The sequence below is a fragment of the Heptranchias perlo genome, chromosome 39 (assembly GCF_035084215.1).
Source record: "Heptranchias perlo isolate sHepPer1 chromosome 39, sHepPer1.hap1, whole genome shotgun sequence".
NCBI lineage: Eukaryota > Metazoa > Chordata > Chondrichthyes > Hexanchiformes > Hexanchidae > Heptranchias > Heptranchias perlo.
The window spans coordinates 1400068-1423060 of record NC_090363.1 but is presented as its reverse complement, the minus strand read 5'-3'; the positions used below and the strand labels follow the sequence as shown (position 1 = coordinate 1423060).

Here is a 22993-nt window from a genome sequence, read left to right as displayed (position 1 = left end):
GATCCTAACCTCAAATCTAAATTCGTGTGCAATTTCCTGCCCGCTCCCCGTAACCCCTAATTCCCTTTACTTCTAGGAAACTGTCTATTTCTGTTTTAAATTTATTTAATGATGTAGCTTCCACAGCTTCCTGGGGCAGCAAATTCCACAGACCTACTACCCTCTGAGTGAAGAAGTTTCTCCTCATCTCAGTTTTTTAACTATTGTAATGTAGGAAACGTGGCAGCCAGTTTTGCGCACAGCAAGATCCCACAAACAGCGATGTGATAATGATTAGATAATCTGTTTTAGTGATGTTGGTTGAGGGATAAATATTGGCCAGAGCACCGGGGAAATAGTGCCACGGAATCTTTTACATCCACCTGAGAGGGCATTCGAAAGAACAGAGTCCATACAGAGTAAGGTGCTGTCTCCTCCTTCCATCGTAATACACCATACCCACTTTAGAGAATTAAACACATGCAGATAATGGGACCAGATGCCTGTATCTGTTTGTGAAGTGCAGATTGTTTGCATGGAGATTTGTTTGTTCCCTTGTATTGGGTCGTTGGACTTCCTGAACCGCAGGTCTTTTTTTTGCTCCTTTTATTCCTTTAAATAGCAAACCCAGACCAACAACTCCATGCTAGAGGAATTACTGTCATGTTAATACAGGCGGAAACAGAAAAGGTTACACAGTTTGTAATATGAAATACAGAATCTCAAATAGTAGTAGTGCGAGATCAGACACGCACCATAATCTAAGCGTGAATCGTAGTCTTTGCCATCCTTAGCGGGAAATTAATAAATTTACATATCTGCCGGAATTATTAATGGGAATTGTTAATATGTTAAACTTGCATGAACTTAAGGCGCTAAGCTTTATAGCCGATGACCGTGAGTTTCATGTACTCTGACCTCTCTCTGACTGCGTGTGGCCTGCTATTATATGTCTAAGAGAAAAGAAAGAAAAATACCGTGCGTTTATAAAATATCTTAGACATGGGGTGGTGCCAGAGGACTGGAGAATTGCAAATGTTACACCCTTGTTCAAAAAAGGGTGTAAGGATAAACCCAGCAACGACAGGCCAGTCAGTTTAACATCGGTGGTGGGGAAACTTTTAGAAACGATAATCCGGGACAAAAGTAATAGTCATTTGGACAAGTGTGGATTAATTAAGGAAAGCCAGCACGGATTTGCTAAAGGCAAATCGTGTTTAACTAATGTGATTGAGTTTTTTGATGAGGTAACAGAGGGTTGATGAGGGCAATGCAGTTGATGTGGTGTATATGGACTTCCAAAAGGTGTTTGATAAAATGCCACATAATAGGCTTGTCAGCAAAATTGAAGCCCATGGAATAAAAGGGGCAGTGGCAGCATGGATACAAAATTAGCTACGTAACAGGAAACAGAGAGTAGTGGTGAACGGTTGTTTTTCGGACTGGAGGGAGGTGTACAGTGGTGTTCCCCAGGGGTCAGTGCTGGGACCACTGCTTTTTTTGATATATATTAATGACTTGGACTTGGGTGTACAGAGTACAATTTCAAAATTCGCAAATGAACAAAACTCGGAAGTGTAGTGAACAGTGAGGAGGATAGTGATAGACTTCAAGAGGATATAGACAGGCTGGTGGAATGGGCGAACACGTGGCAGATGAAATTTAATGCAGAGAAGTGCGAAGTGATACATTTTGGCAGGAAGAATGAGGAGAGGCAATATAAACTAGAGGGTACAACTCTAAAAGGGGTACAGGAACAGAGAGATCTGGGGGTATATGTGCACAAATCGTTGAAGGTGGCAGGGCAGGTTGAGAAAGCGGTTAAAAAAGCATACGGGATCCTGGACTTTAGAAATAGAGGCATAGAGTACAAAAGCAAGGAGGTTATGTTGAACCTTTATAAAACACTGGTTCGGCCACAACTGGAGTATTGTGTCCAATTCTGGGAAGCGCACTTTAGGAAGGATGTGAAGGCCTCAGAGAAAAGATTTACTAGAATGGTTCCAGGGATGAGGGACTTCAGTTACGTGGAGAGACTGGAGAAGCTGGGGTTGTTCTCCTCAGAGCAGATTTGATGAAAGTGTGCAAAATCATGACTGGTTTAGATAAAGTAAATAAAGAGAAACTGTTCCCATTGGCGGAAGGGTCGAGAACCAGAGGACACAGATTTAAGGTGATTGGCAAAAAAACCAAAGGTGACGTGAGGAAAAACTTTTTTATTTGGCGATTCGATATGATCTGGACTGTGCTGCCTGAAAGGGAGGTGGAGGCAGATTCAATCATGGCTTTCAAAAAGGAATTGGATAAATATTTGCAAGGCTACGGGGAAAGAGCAGGGGAGTGGGACTAATTGGATTGCTCTTATTAAGAGCCGGCAGGGGCTCGATGGACTGAATGGCGGCCTCCTGCGCTGTTATGATTCTATGAGTCTTTCATGGGACATCCCGCAGTGTTTCACAGAAAATGAATTGCTTTTGGAGTATAGTCATGGTTTTGTGGGACAGCTGATTTGTATACAATGAGGATAAATGACCAGGTAATATTTTGGGGGGTAAGTACAAGTTTAAAAAAAAACCGAGCATAGAAAAAATAAATTTATATTCAGGGTTTCCTACATTACGACAGTTGACTACACTTCAAAAGTACTTCATTGACTGTGAAGCACTTTGGGATGTCCAGAAAGGCGATGTATAAATGCAAGTTCTTTCTTTAAAAGTAAAGGAATTAATAATGGAAATCACTGAGGAGATTAAGAGATTTTGCTGCTGGAAATAAAAATGGAAATAATGAGTGTAGGAATTATTCATTACCATGGGAATTAATAACCAATAAGTAACAGCAGGAATGGTTAATGTGGAAGTTAATGTGGGAATTAGTAATGGAAATTACCACCAGAATTACTCATAATAGGTATCATTAATTCATTTCCTTGTCAAAGATTTCCCAGGCAGTTTCCATATTAATTTCTGTAATTTCCCTTATTAATTTTTGTGGTAGTTTAGTTTCCTACAGTAATTTCCATGTTGAGTGAAATTGTTACAAGAATTATCAATTGTGGAGATTATTACTATAAATTATGGAAGTTACTGTCGGGATTAGTAATGAGATCACTGCAGTAATTGATGCGGAATTGCGGAAATCCCACTGGAATTATTGATTTCCACAGTAATCTCCATTAATAACCATGGGAATTAGATGAAATTAATGCTAATTGAAATTAGTGTGGGAATTATTAATGGGTAAGTCACAGGAATTAGAGAAATTAAAATTTAATTCAATAAATTTTCGTTACTGTGGGGATTATTAGTAAATTACTGTGGGGATTATTAAATGGGATTACAATGCATTAAATGTGGTAATTCAGGTATCTTTGACTATTTAAAAAGGGCAAATTGAATGCTTGATTTTGTATCTAGAGACACAGGATACAAAAGCAAGGAGGTAATTTTGAACTTGTACAAGACCCCATGATTTGAAGCCATTTTTGGCGCCCCAACATAGGAAGATTTAAAAGGAATAAAAAAGGTGCAGTGTGGATTCACTGGGGTGAGGAATGACAGTAATGAAGAGACTTGAGAAGTTAGTGCCCCTTTCAGTGTAGCTGAAGTTAAGAGGTGAACTGATAACCATTCATACTCTTGAAGACCTATGTTAGGGGTTGGTCGGCAAGATGCTAAAAGGCTCAAATTTAAGATTACAAAAACAATTAACGGGGGTTAACAAAAGATTTCTTTGCTCCGTGATGGTCAGAGTGGAGAATTCTCCGCCTCACACCATGGTTGAAGCAGAGTCCATATTTTTTTTAAAGGTGCTTGGTGTAAAAAACAAAAGTGATAGTGAACAGAATGGGGAGTGGGATTGATCTAGGTTCATACAGAAGATTGGGTGGGATGGCCATTTCTGAGCTGGAACATTCGATGGTAAAAGTCCTTACTGAGAGTGAAGGGAAGGGGCAGGAGAAACCTCATGGTGTATTGCAGCATGGGATGCTTTGCCACAGGGAGTAGTTGAGGCAGAGACCATTGCATCTTCTAAGGGAAAATTTGGAGGACTGTTTGAAGCAGAGGAAGATACAGCTATATGGAGAAAGGGCAACGGATTTGGTTTTGGATTGCTCAGGCAAAGAGCAAGCACAGACACAATGTGCCGTCTCCTGTGCTGCTGAAATCTGTGGTTGTGTGCTTATTACAGAGGATGGGGCTTGGGGAGAGGTGGTGGCAACGAGGGCAGTTCTGGAGGATACACGGGAGTTACAGTGGGGTTGACTGACTTTGGCTAGGACCTTGTCAGATCCTAATGGTGCATATCTTCCTCAAACATTTGCCAGTGGAACTCTTTGATAAAGATGAGGCACCAGTTTCCCAAGAGCATCAAGGAGGTGATGGTAAAAAATACATTTTGGAAATCTAGTCGTAGTTCCTGGAAATCTAGTCGTAGTTCCTGGAAATCTAGTCGTAGTTCCTACATATCTATATTCTGAAGCTGAAACTTGCATTGCATACTGCCCAAAGCTACCAATTTCCAGTTAATGCTGAGTCATTTGATTCATCTCAGTCCACTGCCTCTCTTTTGGGTGAACTTTCACTTCCATCCCCAAGTTTTAAAAGATTATAAAGGAGATTTAATTAACCTTTTCTCTCAATCTGAAGGGATAAAATTAATCTTTCAAAATCAGCTACGCTACAATAACAACTTGCATTTCTACAGCACCTTAACGCAGTAAAACGTCCCGAGACACTTCACAGCGATTGTCAAACAAAATTTGACACTGAGCCACATCTGGTGATATTAGAATGGGTGACCAAAAGCTTGGTCAAAGAGGTTTTAAGGAGGGTCTTAAAGGAGGAGAGAGAGGTGGAGAGGTTTAGGGAGGGAATTCCAGAGCTTAGGGCCCAGGCAGCTGAAGGCACGGCCGCCAATGGAGGAGCGATTAAATTGGGGATGCGCAGGAGGCAAGAATTGGAGGAGCGCAGAGATCTGGGAGGGTTGTAGGGCTGGAGGAGGTTACAGAGATAGGGAGAGGGGCGAGGGCCATGGAGGGATTTGAAAACAAGGAAGAGAATTTTAAAATTGATGTGTTCCCACACCGGGTGATTGGTGAATGGGACTTGGTGCGAATTAGGATACAGGCAGCAGAATTTTGGATGAGCTCAAGTTTATGGAGGGTGGAAGATGGAAGGCCGGTCAGGAGAGCATTGGAATAGTCCAGTCTGGAGATAACAAAGGCACAGATGAGGGTTTCAGCAGCAGATAGGTCCATAATTGCAACCATGCGTTAAAGGTCCCACTAGGACCTCGAGTGTCCAGAGATTTACTGGTAGTTTTTGCTGTCAGATATTTGGGTTCTGTAAATTTTAGATACCTTGAGCATTATCCCACTGAGCTGTGAAGCTCGTGCAGCCTCCATTCTGCAACGTGGTGGTTTTTTTTTTCAACATGTGTGCTTTCCACGGTCAGCATGTATCCGAGTAAATTTGGATCAATCTCATCAATGCCAGAAGTCACATGACCTTCAGCGGCCCTCTGCTTTTGTGAACTGGCGAGATTCCTGTAGGTTTCCAGGTGGCGTTTATATAGCTCTTTCATGGCCACAGGACATCGCAAAGCGCTTTACAGCCAATTAAGTACGTTTGAAGTTAGTCACCGTTGTAATGTAGGAGACACGGCAGCCAGTATGTGCACAGCAAGGTCCCACAGACAGCAGTGTCGTAATGACCAGATCGTCTGTTTTTAGTTATGATGGTTGAGGGATAAATATTGGCCAGAACTCCACTGCTCTTCTTCCAATAGTATCATTGGATCATTTACGTCCACCTGAAATGCCAGACAGGACCTCGGTTTAACGTCTCATCCGAAAGACCGCCCCTCCGACAGTGCCGCGCTCCCTCGGCGGCGCCCCTCCGACGGTGCGGCGCTCCCTCGGCGCCGCCCCTCCGACGGCGCGGCGCTCCCTCGGCGCCGCCCCTCCGACGGCTCGGAGCCGCCCCTCCGACGGCGCGGCGCTCCCTCGGCGCCGCCCTCCGACGGCGCGGCAGTCCCTCGGCGCTGCCCCGAAGTGTCAGTTTAATTACTGTATTTCCTGTTGTCTCCACCCCTCAAGCTAATAAATTTCAGAGAGGAGTTACATCTGACAGTTTCCAGATGAGCAGAACCATGTGTGAGACACTCCTAGAGATGGTGCAGTTCTTTACTCAATAGGGGTGTCCCCCGTTATTCAGACATGCAACTTAATTCGGACAAGAAATGCTCGATCCAAAGCTGCTCTTAAATATGGAGGTTTGTGCGCCACAGCGCATCAGAATAAGTATCATTGACTTGTCTTACTCTTGACACATCACTCAATTCAAGTAACTGCACAAACCAAGAGTGAAACTGCTGATGGTGCCTGCTGCTTCCTGACTTTGATGGACTTCTATTCCTAGAATTTTCAAACCTGTACTTGCCATGCCAGTAAGATAATAAAACCGGTTCTGCTAGTGGAACTAAGTAACAATGTGCGGGATTCCTGGGAATCTGGATAGGTTTCAGTGCTGCACTGGTTGGTCAGTGCCTCTGTTAAAGTTTTACTTTCAGAGAAGTCAGCCTGTTCTCTGCAGGGTCATTCGATGGAGCACAGTGTTGTTATCAGGCTGTTAATATGAAATACTCTAAGTGCAAGTTCTCTTTTTCATGGAGTTGGAGGTTTGGAAACTGTTGGTCCTGTTGCTTCATTGATGAAGTCCTAAATCGCAACACCCACATCCACTAGTATCCCATTTTAAGATGCATATAAATTAATGGCAAACATCTGTGGCCCATGAGGCTCTTGCTACACACCTAAGTGGCCCTCAGAGATGGCAAGCTTGGGCGCTCACCGAATGGGTCGTGGCTTTTTTAGGCAAGTACTTTGTGGGGAAGGAGGAGAAATAAGATTGTCCAGCTCTCTGGATTGATGCCGTACCTGGATGGTTACAGTGTGATGGGGACTGATTGAAGACAGGCTTGTAATCATTAGCTTTGATGTTTGACTAATGCTTTGTTTTGTCTCTCTTCCCTCCCCCTGCCCCTTCAGTTTGTGGAATTCTGTGCGACATTGACAGAAGAAAATCCAGAGGTGATAAATTTCCTGCAGAGAAAGTACAGCAAGGCTTTTCCGGACTATCTGGCCTCTACGGAATTCCGGAACGTTCTGGGCCGCTGCCTCACCCGAGTTCAGGGCAAGAAAAGCAAAGTCTTTGTTTACATCAACGAACTCTGTACTGCGCTTAAAGCCAACTCCCAAAAAATCAAACTAGCCTTAGCCAACCGGGGGAATTCAAAGCAGCCGCTCGAACAGATTGTGGGTCAGTCTGACAAAGATGCCAAGCAGCTGAGAGACTGCCCTGGGAGGACTTCTGCACAGTCTGGAGATAGTGCCTCCACTTCTGTCCCGCAACCTGCTGACACGGTAACAGTGGAAAAGAAGCGTTCCGGCACCGGTTCAAAGCGTCAAATCCGATATCTGGAGAACCTCTTAAAGGTTTACGCCGATGAAATCAAACGGCTTCAGGAAAGAGAGCTCGACTTGAATGAATTGGAAGATGAGGATTCCTCTTACATCCAGGAACATCGGCTTAAGAAGAAGATGGTGAAGATCTTCGAGAAGCTGTGTGAGCTGAAGAACTGCTCGAATCTGACTGGCCGGGTCATAGAGCAGCGCATCTCCTTCACGGGCACACGCTACCCTGAGATCAACCGTAAAATCGAGAAGTTCATCAACAAGCCGGATCACTTCCCCGACTACCAGGATATCAGGAATATCATGCACAAAGTCAGCACCAGGCATACCCTGGGGCTCAGCCAAAGACAGATTCAGAGCATGGCACAGGATGTGTTCCGGGAGGTTGGGAATCGGCTTCAGGAGCGACGCCATCTGGACCTTGTTTACAACTTTGGCAGCCACCTCACTGATGATTATAAGCCAAGTGGGTATCTGTTGGTAATGGCCGGGGGCAGAAGGGCTTGGGATTCTCATGAGAAAAGGGGAGGGGTGCTAATAATACAGCGCATTGCAAAAGTCCCAGTGGCAGGCGGGAAATCTCCCAATTTCACACATGGCCAGCCCGCCCTGGTGAGGGACCAGTAACAGTTGCTTCCAATGATATGGGATCCAAACTTTTTTACTTCGATGTGTCATCTTCCACAAAGTGGTGAATTTTTCAGCCAGAATTTTATTTTGTTGGTGGTGAGTTTTGTCTTAGTGAAGGTGTAGGATGTTTGCATTGGAAAAGAAAACTTTCTTTCCCATTTCAGGCACCCTGTATAAAAGTGTCAATAAAAGCATTGCCCCGCTCTCTTCCCCCCCCCCCCTCCCCTGGCTCTGCCCAACGATATTCCTCAGTCCCAGCCTTTGAAAAGCAGCCAGACTACGCCAGTGGGGCATTTGTGTTTCTCTCACCATCTGTGCATCTTTGCATTCCCCAAATGCATTACCTCACACTTATAGAATCATAGAAGTTACAACATGGAAACAGGCCCTTCGGCCCAACATGTCCATGTCGCCCAGTTTATACCACTAAGCTAGTCCCAATTGCCTGCACTTGGCCCATATCCCTCTATACCCATCTTACCCATGTAACTGTCCAAATGCTTTTTAAAAGACAAAATTGTACCCGCCTCTACTACTGCCTCTGGCAGCTCGTTCCAGACACTCACCACCCTTTGAGTGAAAAAATTGCCCCTCTGGACCCGTTTGTATCTCTCCCCTCTCACCTTAAATCTATGCCCCCTCGTTATAGACTCCCCTGCCTTTGGGAAAAGATTTTGACTATCTACCTTATCTATGCCCCTCATTATTTTATAGACTTCTATAAGATCACCCCGAAACCTCCTACTCTCCAGGGAAAAAAGTCCCAGTCTATCTAACCTCTCCCTATAAGTCAAACCATCAAGTCCCGGTAGCATCCTGGTAAATCTTTTCTGCACTCTTTCTAGTTTAATAATATCCTTTCTATAATAGGGTGACCAGAACTGTACACAGTACTCCAAGTGTGGCCTCACCAATGCCCTGTACAACTTCAACAAGACATCCCAACTCCTGCATTCAATGTTCTGACCAATGAAACCAAGCATGCCGAATGCCTTCTTCACCACCCTATCCACCTGTGACTCCACTTTCAAGGAGCTATGAACCTGTACTCCTAGATCTCTTTGTTCTATAACTCTCCCCAACGCCCTACCATTAACGGAGTAGGTCCTGGCCCGATTCGATCTCCCAAAATGCATCACCTCACATTTATCTAAATTAAACTCCATCTGCCATTCATCGGCCCACTGGCCCAATTTATCAAGATCCCGTTGCAATCCTAGATGACCTTCTTCACTGTCCACAATGCCACCAATCTTGGTGTCATCTGCAAACTTACTAACCATGCCTCCTAAATTCTCATCCAAATCATTAATATAAATAACAAATAACAGCGGACCCAGCACCGATCCATGAGGCACACCGCTGGACACAGGCATCCAATTTGAAAAACAACCCTCTACAACCACCCTCTGTCTTCTGTCGTCAAGCCAATTTTGTATCCAATTGGCTACCTCACCTTGGATCCCATGAGATTTAACCTTATGTAACAACCTACCATGCGGTACCTTGTCAAAGGCTTTGCTGAAGTCCATGTAGACCACGTCTACTGCACAGCCCTCATCTATCTTCTTGGTTACCCCTTCAAAAAACTCAATCAAATTCGTGAGACATGATTTTCCTCTCACAAAACCATGCTGACTGTTCCTAATTAGTCCCTGCCTCTCCAAATGCCTGTAGATCCTGTCTCTCAGAATACCCTCTAATAACTTACCCACTACAGATGTCAGGCTCACCGGTCTGTAGTTCCCAGGCTTTTCCCTGCCGCCCTTCTTAAACAAAGGCACAACATTTGCTACCCTCCAATCTTCAGGCACCTCACCTGTAGCTGTCGATGATTCAAATATCTCTGCTCGGGGACCCGCAATTTCCTCCCTAACCTCCCATAACGTCCTGGGATACATTTCATCAGGTCCCGGAGATTTATCTACCTTGATGCGCGTTAAGACTTCCAGCACCTCCCTCTCTGTAATATGTACAGTCCTCAAGACATCACTATTTATTTCCCCAAGTTTCCTAACATCCATGCCTTTCTCAACCGTAAATACTGATGTGAAATATTCATTCAGGATCTCACCCATTCTCTGGATTGAATTCCATTTGCCACCTTTCTGCCCACCTGACCAGTCCATTGATATCTTCCTGCAGTCTACAGCTTTCCTGCTCACTATCAACCACATGGCCAATTTTTGTATCATCTGCAAACTTCCTAATCATGGCCCCCACGTTTAAGTCTAAATCATTGATATATACCACAAAGAGCAAGGGACCTGGTACTGAGCCCTGTGGAACCCCACTGGGAACAGCTTCCAGTCACAAAACCACCTGTCGACCATTACCCTTTGCTTCTTGCCACTGAGCCAATTTTGGATCCAACTTGCCACTTTACCTTGGACCCCATGGGTTTTTAGTTTTCTGATCAGTCTGTCATGTGGGACCTTGTCAAAGGCCTTGCCAAAATCCATGTAGACTACACCAAACACGCTACCCTCATCAACTCTCCCTGTTACCTCCTCAAAAAATTCAATCAAGTTAGTCAGATATGACCTTCCCTTAAATCCACGCTGACTGTCCTTGATTAATCCGTGTCTTGGATATAACGTTATAGCCCTGTCGATGGTGGTGGGAGCAATTTGAGATGACGAATCGAGTTATACCACCTCCCCATGACATTCAACGGCATTACCATCGCCAAATCCCCCACATTAATATCCTTGGGGTCGCCATTGACCAGAAACTCGACTAGACCAGCCACACACATACTGTGGCTATAAGAGCAGGTCAGAGGCTGGGTATTCTGCGGTGAGTGACTCACCACCTGACTCCCCAAAACTTCTCCACCACCTCCAAGGCACAAGTCAGGAGTGTGATGGAATACTCTCCACTTGCCTGGATGGGTGCAGCTCCAACACCTTCAGTAGCAGTTTAAAAATGAGCAAGGGAGCACAAGCCGAATGCATTCATACATTAAGAGTATATGACAATGGAGTAGAATTCCCTTCCCCGTTTAAACCACATTTAAAAAAATCAGAGATGTGGTGCTTGGATTATGTTTTTGACTAATACTTGTTGATTGCCCATGGGCTTTGTACCTCCAGGACCAAGTTCAGTCTTCAGGTGAAGCAGGGTCTGATTAAATCGGGCCCTGCAAATGTAATTGAGGCCACAATCTAAAACCTTCCATCCTGCCATTATTTTTTGTCTAATACTTTGATTTTTATTATTTGTCGTTAAATAGCGAAGCTTGCTGCCATTTGGAAAGCAGTGAAGTAGAGTTTAGTGGAGCACAGGCTGAGGAGCTGCAGCGCCACCACTGGCTGGAGGGGTCATTACAGTGTGACACGTTTACATTGTAAATATGAACGCAGGAATTTATAATAGAAAAAGTTGATATAAAGGTGTGACAAAAATGTGATTAAAATAAGATTTCGCTGACTGGAAGATATAAGATTTTTAATGCAGATAAAACAATGTATTTTCCATGCTTGGGAGGCCAGTTACACCACACCAGCTACAATCTGTGCAGCGTAATTCATAGTATCATGGTAGTACAGCACAGCAGGAGGCTTATTAGGCACCGGCAATTCCGGTGTGAAATTGCCCAAGTATATTTAGGCATGCTGTTCAAATCTATCTATAGGGGGGCGGTCTCCTCTACTGCAGTATGTATCTACTGCAGTAGTCATGTTTATATAGCTTGCATTCACTCTTCAATGTTGGTGGAGAGCCAATTAATGACTTTGATGAAGGGACCGAGTGTTATGTATCCAAGTTTGCTGATGATACAAAGTTAGGTGGGAAAGTAAGCTGTGAAGAGGACACACTGAGTCTGCAAAGGGATATAGACAGATTAAGTGAGTGGGCAAGAAGGCGGCAGATGGAGTATAATGTGGGGAAATGTAAGGTTATTCACTTTGGTATGAAGATTAGAAAACAGAATATTTTTTAAATGGTGAGAAAATATTAAATGTTGGTGTTCAGAGAGATTTGGGTGTTCCTGTACATGAAGCTCAAAAAGTTAGTATGCAGGTACAGCAAACAATTAGGAAAGCAAATGGCATGTTGGCCTTTATTGCAAGGGGGTTTGAGTACAAGTAAAGAAGTCTTACTACAGTTGTACAGGGCTTTGGTGAGACCTCACCTGGAGTACTGTGTACAGAGTTGGCCTCCTTATCTAAGGAAGGATATACTTGCCTTGGAGGTGATGCAACAAAGGTTCACTAGATTGATTCCTGGGATGAGAGGTTGCCCTATGAGGAGAGATTGAGTAGAATGGGCCTATACTCTCTGGAGTTTAGAAAAATGAGAGGTGATCTCTTTGAAACATGAGGGGGCTTGACAGGGTAGATGCTGAGAGATTGTTTCCCCAGCTAGAGAGTCTAGAACTAGGGTGCATAATTGCAGGATACAGCATTGGCCATTCAAGACTGAGATGAGGAATTTCTTCACTCAGAGGGTTGTGAACCTTTGAATTCTCTACCCCAGAGGGCTATGGATGCTGAGTCGTTGAGTATATTCAAGGCTGAGATAGATAGATTTTTGGACTCTAGAGGAATCAAGGGATATGGGGATCGGGCGGGAAAGTGGAGTTGAGGTTGAAGATCAGCCATGATCTTATTGAATGGCGGAGCAGGCTCGAGGGGCCGTAAGGCCTACACCTGCTCCTATTTCTTATGTGGTATTCTGATGCTGGTGAGCAGAGCTCTGAGCGTGCATGCAAAGAGTTCAGTTTTCTCTACCAGAGAGAGACACTGGAGCCATCAGTATAACATATCTGCCGCCCCATGTCACTCTTGACCACTACCTTCTCAAACCACCCCCTGCAGCATAATGTCGTCCTTTATCCTCCATTTCTTCTGCTCCCCATTATAGACGCCATTTGTTTATTTCCATTTATTACGATATAATGTATGTTTATATTTCCAGATAAGGACCCAGCCATGGCAGACATCACCTTAGAAAGGCGACTTCGGTCAAATCGCTCCGTTGCACTTGGCCGCCTAAATGATGTGGTGAAGAAGTATGCTGAGATCCAGGATGTTGGTGAAATAGAGGAGGAAGAGAAGAGAAAGAAGAAGAAACTACTTCAGTCTGCAGTCACCTCTACTTCTGAGGCATCCAAACCAGAAACTAAAAATGTAAAGGAGGAACAAGAGGAGCTTCAAAAGGTGGAAGAAAGTGAAGGGAAAAAACCCAAGGAAGAAGAGATGGAGGAGCAAGAGGAGGTTGCTGGTTCAGGGGAGGAGGAGGATGATGAAGAGGAGGAGGAGGATGAGGACGATGAGGATGACTTGTCGTCAGATCCAGACATCGAAGAGGAGCTCTCCAAGATTGAGGAGGTTATAGAAGCTGAAGAAGAACCACAAGAAGGTAACGTGACTGTTTTGTTTTTGAAGCTGTTTTAATGTGCCTTGGATGCTGCTTGGTACTCACTCTCCTCCACATGTTCAATATTTGCTGTCGTGTTGGGGCCAGGTGTTTCTTTGAGGGTGATGGAAGCAAATCAGCCTCGGCTCTGCTCTCATACTGATTCATGGTCAACTGACCAGCATTGGCAGATACTTGATACGTTGCTGGGCTTTGCTTGAGGAATAGAATAAGTTGGTTTTGTACATTGGAGCGCGGTGGGGGGGAGAAAAAATTGGATTCATATCTTCAACGCTGAGCTAAATGGTGGAACCTGAGTTTAGAAGTAGAGCAAAGCCTCCAAGTGGCAAAAATGTTGTTGCCATATTTCAGATTGTGTTTTTAAGTGTTCTGAATGCTGGGCTTTTTGAATAACATTTTGGTAGTGTTTTTTTATATTCATTCTCAGGATATGGGCATCGCTGGTAAGGCCGGCATTTATTGCCCATCTCTAGTTGCCTTGAGAAGGTGGTGGTGGGCCTTCTCCCTGAACTGCTGGTAGAGAGTCAGGAGGTGAGTCAATCTCTGCAGAATACCCAGCCTCTGACCTACTCTAGTAGCTACGGCATTAATGTGGCTGGCCCAGTGGAGTTTCTGGTCAGTGATGACCCCCAGGATGTTGATGGTGGGGGATTCGGCTGTTCTTGCTGCATGTGGGCTTGGACTGTTTCATTATCTGAGGAATTGTGAATGGAGCTGAACACTGTGCAACCATCGGTGAACAGCCTCACCAGACCGAATGGAGGGAAGATCACTGAAGCAGCTGAAGATCGTTGGGCCTCCTTTCTTCAAAGCAGAAATCCCAGTTTTTAAATGACCGGTCCTTGCTAAATCTTTCCTTATAGTCGACGTATAAAGTAAACCATGTTAAACCTGTTCTTTCAGTCTGAAATGCACCTTCATAGCCACACCTGAGATGTTCAGTGCTTTGGTGTGTAGTTTTTAAATGCTATTTTCCTTGATTCCAGTTATTTTTATTTTTAAGTTTTCCTTTATCTTGTTAATCACCCATGGCATTACACACTGGGAGTTGAGACAAATTCTTTAGGTGAATCCACGTTAGAGGCAGGGATTAATTGTACCAGGGTGCTCAGAGGCATGTCATACGTTCAGTCCTTTATCTTTACGTCATAAATGCCTATGTTCACCTTTATAATTGAAACTGCCTATGTAAACTTGTCACATTGTAATTACACCCTCCTGCCAGTGGTGGTGGTATTGTAGCAGCTCCATTTAGTGGGGGGCAAGGTGTAATTACAATGTGACAAGTTTTAGAGGCAGTTTCCTCTGGGAATATGTTGGTCTTTGAGCTGCCTTGTGCAAAGGGCTTGACGTGGTAGACGTCCCCTGACTGGAGAGTCTAGAACCAGGCATCGTAGTCTCCAGATGAGTACTACGTACAGTTCCGGTCACCACATTACAGGAAAGATGTGATTGCACTCGAGAGGGTACAGAGGAGATTTACGAGGACATTGCCAGGACTGGAGAATTTTAGCTATGAGAAAAGATTGGATCGGCTGGGGTTGTTTTCTTTGGAACAAAGGAGGCTGAGGGGAGATTTAATTGAGGTGTATAAAATTATGATGGGATTAGATAAAGTGGATAGGGAGGACCTATTTCCCTTAGCAGAGAGGTCAATAACCAGGGAGCATGGATTTAAAGTGATTGGTAGAAGAATTAGAGGAGAATTTTTTTCACCCAGAGGGTGGTGGGGGTCTGGAACTCACTGCCTGAAAGGGTGGTAGAGGCAGAAACCCTCAACTCATTTAAAAAATACTTTGATGTGTACTTGAAATGCCGTAACCTACAGGGCTACGGACCAAGTGCTGGAAAGCGGGATTAAGCTAGATAGCTCTCTTATTCAGCCGGCATGGACATGATGGGCTGAATGGCCTCTTCCTGTGTCGTAAGTTCCTCTGATAAGGGGTTGGCCATTTAGGACCGAGATGAGGAAAAATTTCTGTACTCAGAGTTGTGAATCTTTGGAATTCTCTATCCCAGAGGGCTGTGGATGCTGAGATGTTGAATATGTTCAAGGCTGAAATCAATAGATTTTTGGACTCCATGGGAATCAAGGAACATGGGGATAGAGCAGGAAAGTGCAGTTGAGATAGAAGATCAACCATGATCTTATTGAGTGGCGGAGCAGGCTCGAGGGGCCGTATTGCTTACTCCTGCACCTATTACTGTGTTCTTAAATAAAGGAGACTCGTGAAATTCTGTAAATCGTCCAAATGTCTTAACCCCCGACCCGCTCCCGACTCTGTCTTGAAGTATTTAACTGATGCTCAGTACCTGCTCCTGACTCTGTCTTGAAGTATTTAACTGATGCTCAGTACCTGCTCCCGACTGTGTCTTGAAGTATTTAACTGATGCTCAGTATATGCTCCTGACTCTGTCTTGAAGTATTTAACTGATGCTCAGTACCTGCTCCCGACTGTGTCTTGAAGTATTTAACTGATGCTCAGTATATGCTCCTGACTGTGTCTTGAAGTATTTAACTGATGCTCAGTACCTGCTCCTGACTGTGTCTTGAAGTATTTAACTGATGCTCAGTACCTGCTCCCGACTCTGTCTTGAAGTATTTAACTGATGCTCAGTACCTGCTCCTGACTGTGTCTTGAAGTATTTAACTGATGCTCAGTACCTGCTCCTGACTGTGTCTTGAAGTATTTAACTGATGCTCAGTACCTGCTCCTGACTGTGTCTTGAAGTATTTAACTGATGCTCAGTATATGCTTCTAAATTGTGTGCTTTGCTTTGATTAAACACGTTGAGCATTGGAACACACTCCAAAGGGTGAGCATGTGAAGTAAAGTTGGGCTATCACAGACTGGTTTCCACAGCCTGAAACCCCAACTCTTTCAATGTGAGGAGGATAGACTTCAAGAGGATATAGACAGGCTGGTGGCATGGGCGGACACGTGGCAGATGAAATTTAGCGTAGAAAAATGCAAGGTGATACATTTTGGTAGGAAGAATGAGGAGAGGCACTATAAACTGAAGGGCACAATTCTAAAAGGGTACCGGATCTGGGAGTATATGTGCTCAAATCGTTGAAAGTGGCAGGGCAGGTTGAGAAAGTGGTCAAGAAAGCATACGGGATCCTGGGCTTTATAAATACCTGAGGAAGGAGGAAACCTCCAAAAGCTTGTGGATTTCAAATAAAAATCGTTGGACTATAACTTGGTGTTGTAAAATTGTTTACAATTTATAAATAGAGGCATAGAGTACAAAAGTATGGAAGTCATGAACCTTTATAAAACACTGGTTCAGCCACAACTGGAGTATTGTGTCCAGTTCTGGGCACCGCACTTTAGGAGAGATGTGAAGGCCTTAGAGATGGTGCAGAAGAGATTTACTAGAATGATTCCAGGGATGAGGGACTTTGGTTACGTGGATAGACTGGAGAAGCTGGGGTTGTTCTCCTTGGAACAGAGATGGTTGAGAGGAGATTTGATCGAGGTATTTAAAATCATGAAGGGTCCAGACAGAGTAGAGAGAGAGAAACTGTTCCCATTGGCGGAAGGGTCAAGAACCAGAGGACATAGATTTAAGGTGATTGGCAAAAGAACCAAAGGTGACATGAGGAAATACCTTTTTATACAGCGAGTGGTTAGGATCTGGAATGCACTGCCCGAGGGGGTGGTGGAGGCAGATTCAATCATGGCCTTCAAAAGGGAACGGGATAAGTACTTGAAAGGAAAAAATTTGCAGGGCTACAGGTGGGGGAGTGGGACTAGCTGGATTGGTCTTGCAAAGAGCTGGCATGGACTCGGTGGGCCGAATGCCTCCTTCTGTGCTGTAACCTTTCGATGATTCCTTCGGACAGCTGCCTGGATAAAAGCTGTGGGAAAGGGGACTATCATTTTACAGGTGCAGTAGTTTGGGCTCGAGTGTAATGTTGCTTTGTAATGGTCAATGACTAAATGTTTCTTTCAGACATGCTAATAGGATGGACGCTGGGAGACCCATTTGAGCCCAGATAGTTGGACAATAAGATGCAAGGTCACAGCTTTTCCCAACAGACTTGTACCGAGTGATTGAGAGAGAGGTTGTGCTCAGTTAGAATTCCACTGAAGCATTTGTGGTGTGTACAGTAGACATGTCGTGGGGATAGTCCTTCCCCCATGTTATGTATGACCCATTCCCTACCTCAGTGCCTGACAACACACTACTTGAGCACCTATTCATTCTCGGGCAGTAGGGCTGAGTTAGGATGGCATAATTAAGAAGAAATTATTTCTTTCTCTCAAATTTTAATCAACATTCAACCTAAATTATGTATTTTGAGATTAAATATTTGTGCCGATATGAATAAGATGATCTAACTAGTTGAAAGAGGAACGTACCCATGGTTGTAAACTGCTTCAGCTATGAATGCAATGCCTACAGCTTCCCATCTACCAGCACTAGTGTACTTCAGCTCACTTATCAGTTTAAAGAAGTGACCTGTGTTTTTATTGGAGACTAATTTCAGCCTTTAAATTGTATTTCAGATGAGAAAGCAGAAACGAGTGAGGTTGAAGAGGTAGAGGATCAGTCTGAAGAGTCTGCTCAGTCTTCAGATGAGGAAGATGACAGTGAAGATGACGCTGATTCGGTTGAAGACCAGGTAGAAGGAGGAATGGGATTGGACAATGAGAGTCACCCTATCTGCACTGTGGAGGAAGATGTTGACTCCAATAATGAGAGTAGCCCTGTCTGTACCGTACGGCATGAATCTGAATCCAACAACGAAAGTGGGAATACTAGAGGAGAAAAGGTTGGGGGTGATGATGGAAATAGCCCTGCAAACTCTGTGGAGGAAGGAGTTGGATCGAGTAATGAGAGTGGCCTAGTTCCCCCTGTGGAGGAAGGAGTTGGATCGAGCAGTGAGAGTGGGGCAGTGGACCCTGTGGAGGAAGGAGTTGGATCGAGCAGTGAGAGCGGGGCTGTCAATACTGTGGAGGAAGGAGTTGGTTCCAGCAATATGAGCGGGGCTGTCAGTACTGTGGAGGGACGTGTTGGATCTGGTGCTGCAAGGAGCCTCGACTCTGCCGTAAAAAAACGGGACCAATCTGACTACGAGGACAGCCCAGTGTGCGCTGTAGAAGAAGGAATTGGAAGTGACGGGACTAGCCCTGATCACGAGGAAGGGAAAGAAGAACTAGGTGAACAGCTAGAGAGGCGTGCAAAGAGAAAACGAGCAGACTCCAGTGGGCAGAAACTGGAAACCCAGATCGTGAAACCAAACCCCAAAACTCCCTCCAAAGCAGATGAGGATATTTCAGCTGATGAGGAAAAGGTAACAAACAATCTGTCTGCACACAAGAAGTGCGATGCAGAAACTTCTCCCTATTTTGAGCCCAAATCTTTGACCACAAAAGATGAGACAAACTTGGACAAAAGGCCGGTTATCAAGAAGGAGAGTTTGGATATGTTGGGAATTGATAGACAAAGTCCAGACATTTGTTTAACTGCAGTAAATGGAAAAAAGAAAGATTCCATTGATCAGGACGATTCACCAGTTGCAAAGAAAGTTAAGAGAGAGGCAGATGTGGAGAAAAGGTAAGTAGAAAATTGTACAAAAGTTGTTAAAATTAGCTTTTTTTTCTCCTTCCCTTCTCTGTGCTGCTTTGAGGGTTCTGCAAATTGAGACACATATTACTGTCACTGAATGACACGGTCAAAAGGTGTTTGCTGTTTTCAGTGTTCCTTGAATCAGAAAAATACTTTGCACAGATCTTGCACAAACTGCCTCGGTAGGTTCTACTTGTCTGCTCAGGCACCAGATGACTTCACAGTGGGGCTGCTTCAGACCCTGAGTAGGTGACAGCAGCTGCAGCTACTTCCTCCTGTGAAACCACACCATCACCCTGATTATAAAGTGCCCTCGATAGCGGCGGCTGCAGTGCTGAACTGTCGCACGCTCCCAACCTGACCTGGGAAGCCGGCAGTTGGGCACTTGACTGGGAGGAGGCAGGGTAAAAGTAGCTTTCTATCTCGTCAGCAGTATGCTGCATTGTTCCCAACGGGGAAGGAAGGAGAGTGAGGTGAATGTGTTGAGGAAACGGAAACCAGAGTGGAAGTGGTGGTGCAATCGTGAGTAAGATAAAATGGTACAGAAAGATTGGATTTTTACAGCTGTATGTACTAACCCTATTCAGCTAGTTGAACAATTTCATCTCTCAAGTCCCACAGTGCTCGTCTCTCAAAGCGCTTCCCTTGAAGACTTGCAGCCCTAAATTACAGTAATCTAACCCCTGCGCAATTCCCAAAACCTGAACATTACACTGACCCTTGTAGCAGAAATGATTAGCAGTACTGTTTGGGCCTCTCTACCCTACAGCAGGCCTTCTGACAGCTAGGATCATTTTGATAGCTGCTCTTTGGGAGTATCCAAGTGAAAGGAACTTTGTTTGTAAGATTTCCTACTTTCGTGTGCCCAGACTTATTTTCAAGCTGCCTATTTCTTTAACATCCTGTTAAGTTAGTAAATCGTGAGAGGTGATCTGTTAATGAACAGCAACTTTTCAAAAAGAAAGCCTTAATTAATTTATCAAACTTTCGATTTCATTAAATTCCAACAATGTCTTGGCACATTAAATATGTGGCTTGTGCCGTTTTGCAAAGTAAGGCTGTTGTCTCTGTCAGGTGGGAGTTGTCACTGTTTCACGCAATTAAGAAATATATTTGCACAAATGGGTTTTATGAATAATGACTGGTTTGGGATATGGGGCTATTGATTTGATGCTCACAAGCAGCAGTTTCCCAAAGATGCTCAGAATTATTTCCCAGATTTCAAAATGTCCAATTAGAAATTCTTCTCTCTTTCTCTTCTCTCTTTCCCACTCCCCAAAGTGCATGTACTCTATATAATGGAGGAAATATTCCATAGTACATCTCCCACACTGATCTTCAACTTCAGGTGGACAAACTGATCAGAAAGTTGTGTGGAAGAACAAGAAGAGATCTGCATGAAGCCGAACGCTTCTGTTGTAAAACTGCATTGATTTTTTTTATTATTCGTTCATGGGATGTGGGCGTCACTGGCGAGGCCGGCATTTATTGCCCATCCCTAATTGCCCTTGAGAAGGTGGTGGTGAGCCGCCTTCTTGAACCGCTGCAGTCCGTGTGGTGAAGGTTCTCCCACAGTGCTGTTAGGAAGGGAGTTCCAGGATTTTGACCCAGCGACGATGAGGGAACGGCGATATATTTCCAAGTCGGGATGGTGTGTGACTTGGAGGGGAACGTGCAGGTGGTGTTGTTCCCATGTGCCTGCTGCTCTTGTCCTTCTAGGTGGTAGAGGTCGCGGGTTTGGGAGGTGCTGTCGAAGAAGCCTTGGCGAGTTGCTGCAGTGCATCCTGTGGATGGTACACACTGCAGCCACGGTGCGCCAGTGGTGAAGGGAGTGAATGTTTAGGGTGGTGGATGGGGTGCCAATCAGGCGGGCTGCTTTGTCCTGGATGGTGTCCAGCTTCTTGAGTGTTGGAGCTGCACTCATCCAAGCAAGTGGAGAGTATTCCATCACACTCCTGACTTGTGCCTTGGAGATGGTGGAAAGGCTTTGGGGAGTCAGGTGGTGAGTCACTCACCACAGAATACCCAGCTTCTGACCTGCTCTTGTAGCCACAGTATTTATATGGCTGGTCCAGTTAAGTTTCTGGTCAATGGTGACCCCCAGGATGTTGATGGTAGTGAATTCGGCGATGGTAATGCCGTTGAATGTCAAGGGGAGGTGGTTAGACTCTCTTGTTGGAGATGGTCATTGCCTGGCACTTGTTTGGCGCGAATGTTACTTGCCACTTATGAGCCCAAGCCTGGATGTTGTCCAGGTCTTGCTGCATGCGGGCTCGGACTGCTTCATTATTTGAGGGGTTGCGAATGGAACTGAACACTGTGCAGTCATCAGCAAACATCCCCATTTCTGACCTTATGATGGAGGGAAGGTCATTGATGAAGCAGCTGAAGATGGTTGGGCCTCGGACACTGCCCTGAGGAACTCCTGCAGCAATGTCCTGGGGCTGAGATGATTGGCCTCCAACAACCACTACCATCTTCCTTTGTACGAGATATGACTCCAGCCACTGGAGAGTTTTCCCCCTGATTCACATTGACTTCAATTTTACCGGGGCTCCTTGGTGCCACACTCGGTCAAATGCTGCCTTGATGTCAAGGGCAGTCACTCTCACCTCACCTCTGGAATTCAGCTCTTTTGTCCATGTTTGGACCAAGGCTGTAACGAGGTCTGGAACCAAGTCGTCCTGGCGGAACCCAAACTGAGGATCGGTGAGCAGGTTATTGGTGAGTAAATGCCACTTAATAGCCCTGTCAACAACACCTTCCATCACTTTGCTGATGATTGAGAGTAGACTGATGAGGCTGTAATTGGCCGGATTGGATGTGTCCTGTTTTTTGTGGACAGGACATACCTGAGCAATTTTCCACATTGTCGGGTGGATGCCAGTGTTGTAGCTGTACTGGAACAGCTTGGCTAGAGGCGCAGCTAGTTCTGGAGCACAAGTCTTCAGCACTACAGCGGGATGTTGTCGGGGCCCATAGCCTTTGCTGTATCCAGTGCACTCAGCCGTTTCTTGATATCACGTGGAGTGAATCAAATTGGCGAAGACTGGCTTCTGTGATGGATCATCCACTCGGCACTTCTGGCTGAAGATGGTTGCAAACGCTTCAGCCTTGTCTTTTGCACTCACGTGCTGGACTCCGCCATCATTGAGGATGGGGATGTTTGCAGAGCCTCCTCCTCCCGTTAGTTGTTTAACTGTCCACCACCATTCACGACTGGATGTGGCAGGACTGCAGAGCTTTGATCTGATCCGTTGGTTGTGGAATCGCTTAGCTCTGCCTATAGCATGTTGCTTCCGCTGTTCAGCATGCATGTCGTCCTGAGTTGTAGCTTCACCAGGTTGGCACTTCATTTTTAGGTACGCATGCTACTGCTCCTGGCATGCTCTTCTACACTCCTCATTGAACCAGAGTTGATCCCCTGGCTTGTTGGTAATGGTAGAGTGAGGAATATGTCGGGCAATGAGGTTACAGATTGTGCTGGAATAGAATTCTGCTGCTGCTGATGGCCCACAGCGCCTCATGGATGCCCAGTTTTGAGCTGCTAGATCTGTTCTGAATCTATCCCATTTAGCACGGTGGTAGTGCCACACAACACGTTGGATGGTATCCTCAGTGCGAAGATGGGACTTTGTCTCCACGAGGACTGTGCGGTGGTCATTCCTACCAATACTGTCATGGACAGATGCATTTGCGACAGGTAGGTTGGTGAGGACGAGGTCAAGTAAGTTTTTCCCTCGTGTTGGTTCGCTCACCACCTGCCGCAGGCCCAGTCTGGCAGCCATGTCCTTCAGGACTCGGCCAGCTCGGTCAGTAGTGGTACTGCTACCGAGCCATTCTTGGTGATGGACATTGTACTCTGGGTGGGGGACTTCATTCTGTGCCCTTGCCAAGTGGTGTTCAACATGGAGGAGGACTGATTCATCAGCTGAGGGAGGT

The 22993-nt window shown here is 45.1% G+C and overlaps 1 protein-coding gene across 2 annotated transcripts in view; it reads left to right on the top strand.

Moving 5' to 3' along the window:
• LOC137305042 (death domain-associated protein 6-like) overlaps positions 1 to 22993 on the top strand; it is a 55153-nt gene that overhangs the window by 5620 nt on the left and 26540 nt on the right. For both annotated transcript variants that reach the window (XM_067973809.1, XM_067973808.1), the window contains exons 2-4: positions 7031 to 7922; positions 13010 to 13453; positions 17989 to 19039. In XM_067973809.1, coding sequence (XP_067829910.1) covers positions 7031 to 7922; positions 13010 to 13453; positions 17989 to 19039 — 2387 coding nt within the window. The remainder of the gene's footprint in view (positions 1 to 7030; positions 7923 to 13009; positions 13454 to 17988; positions 19040 to 22993) is intronic.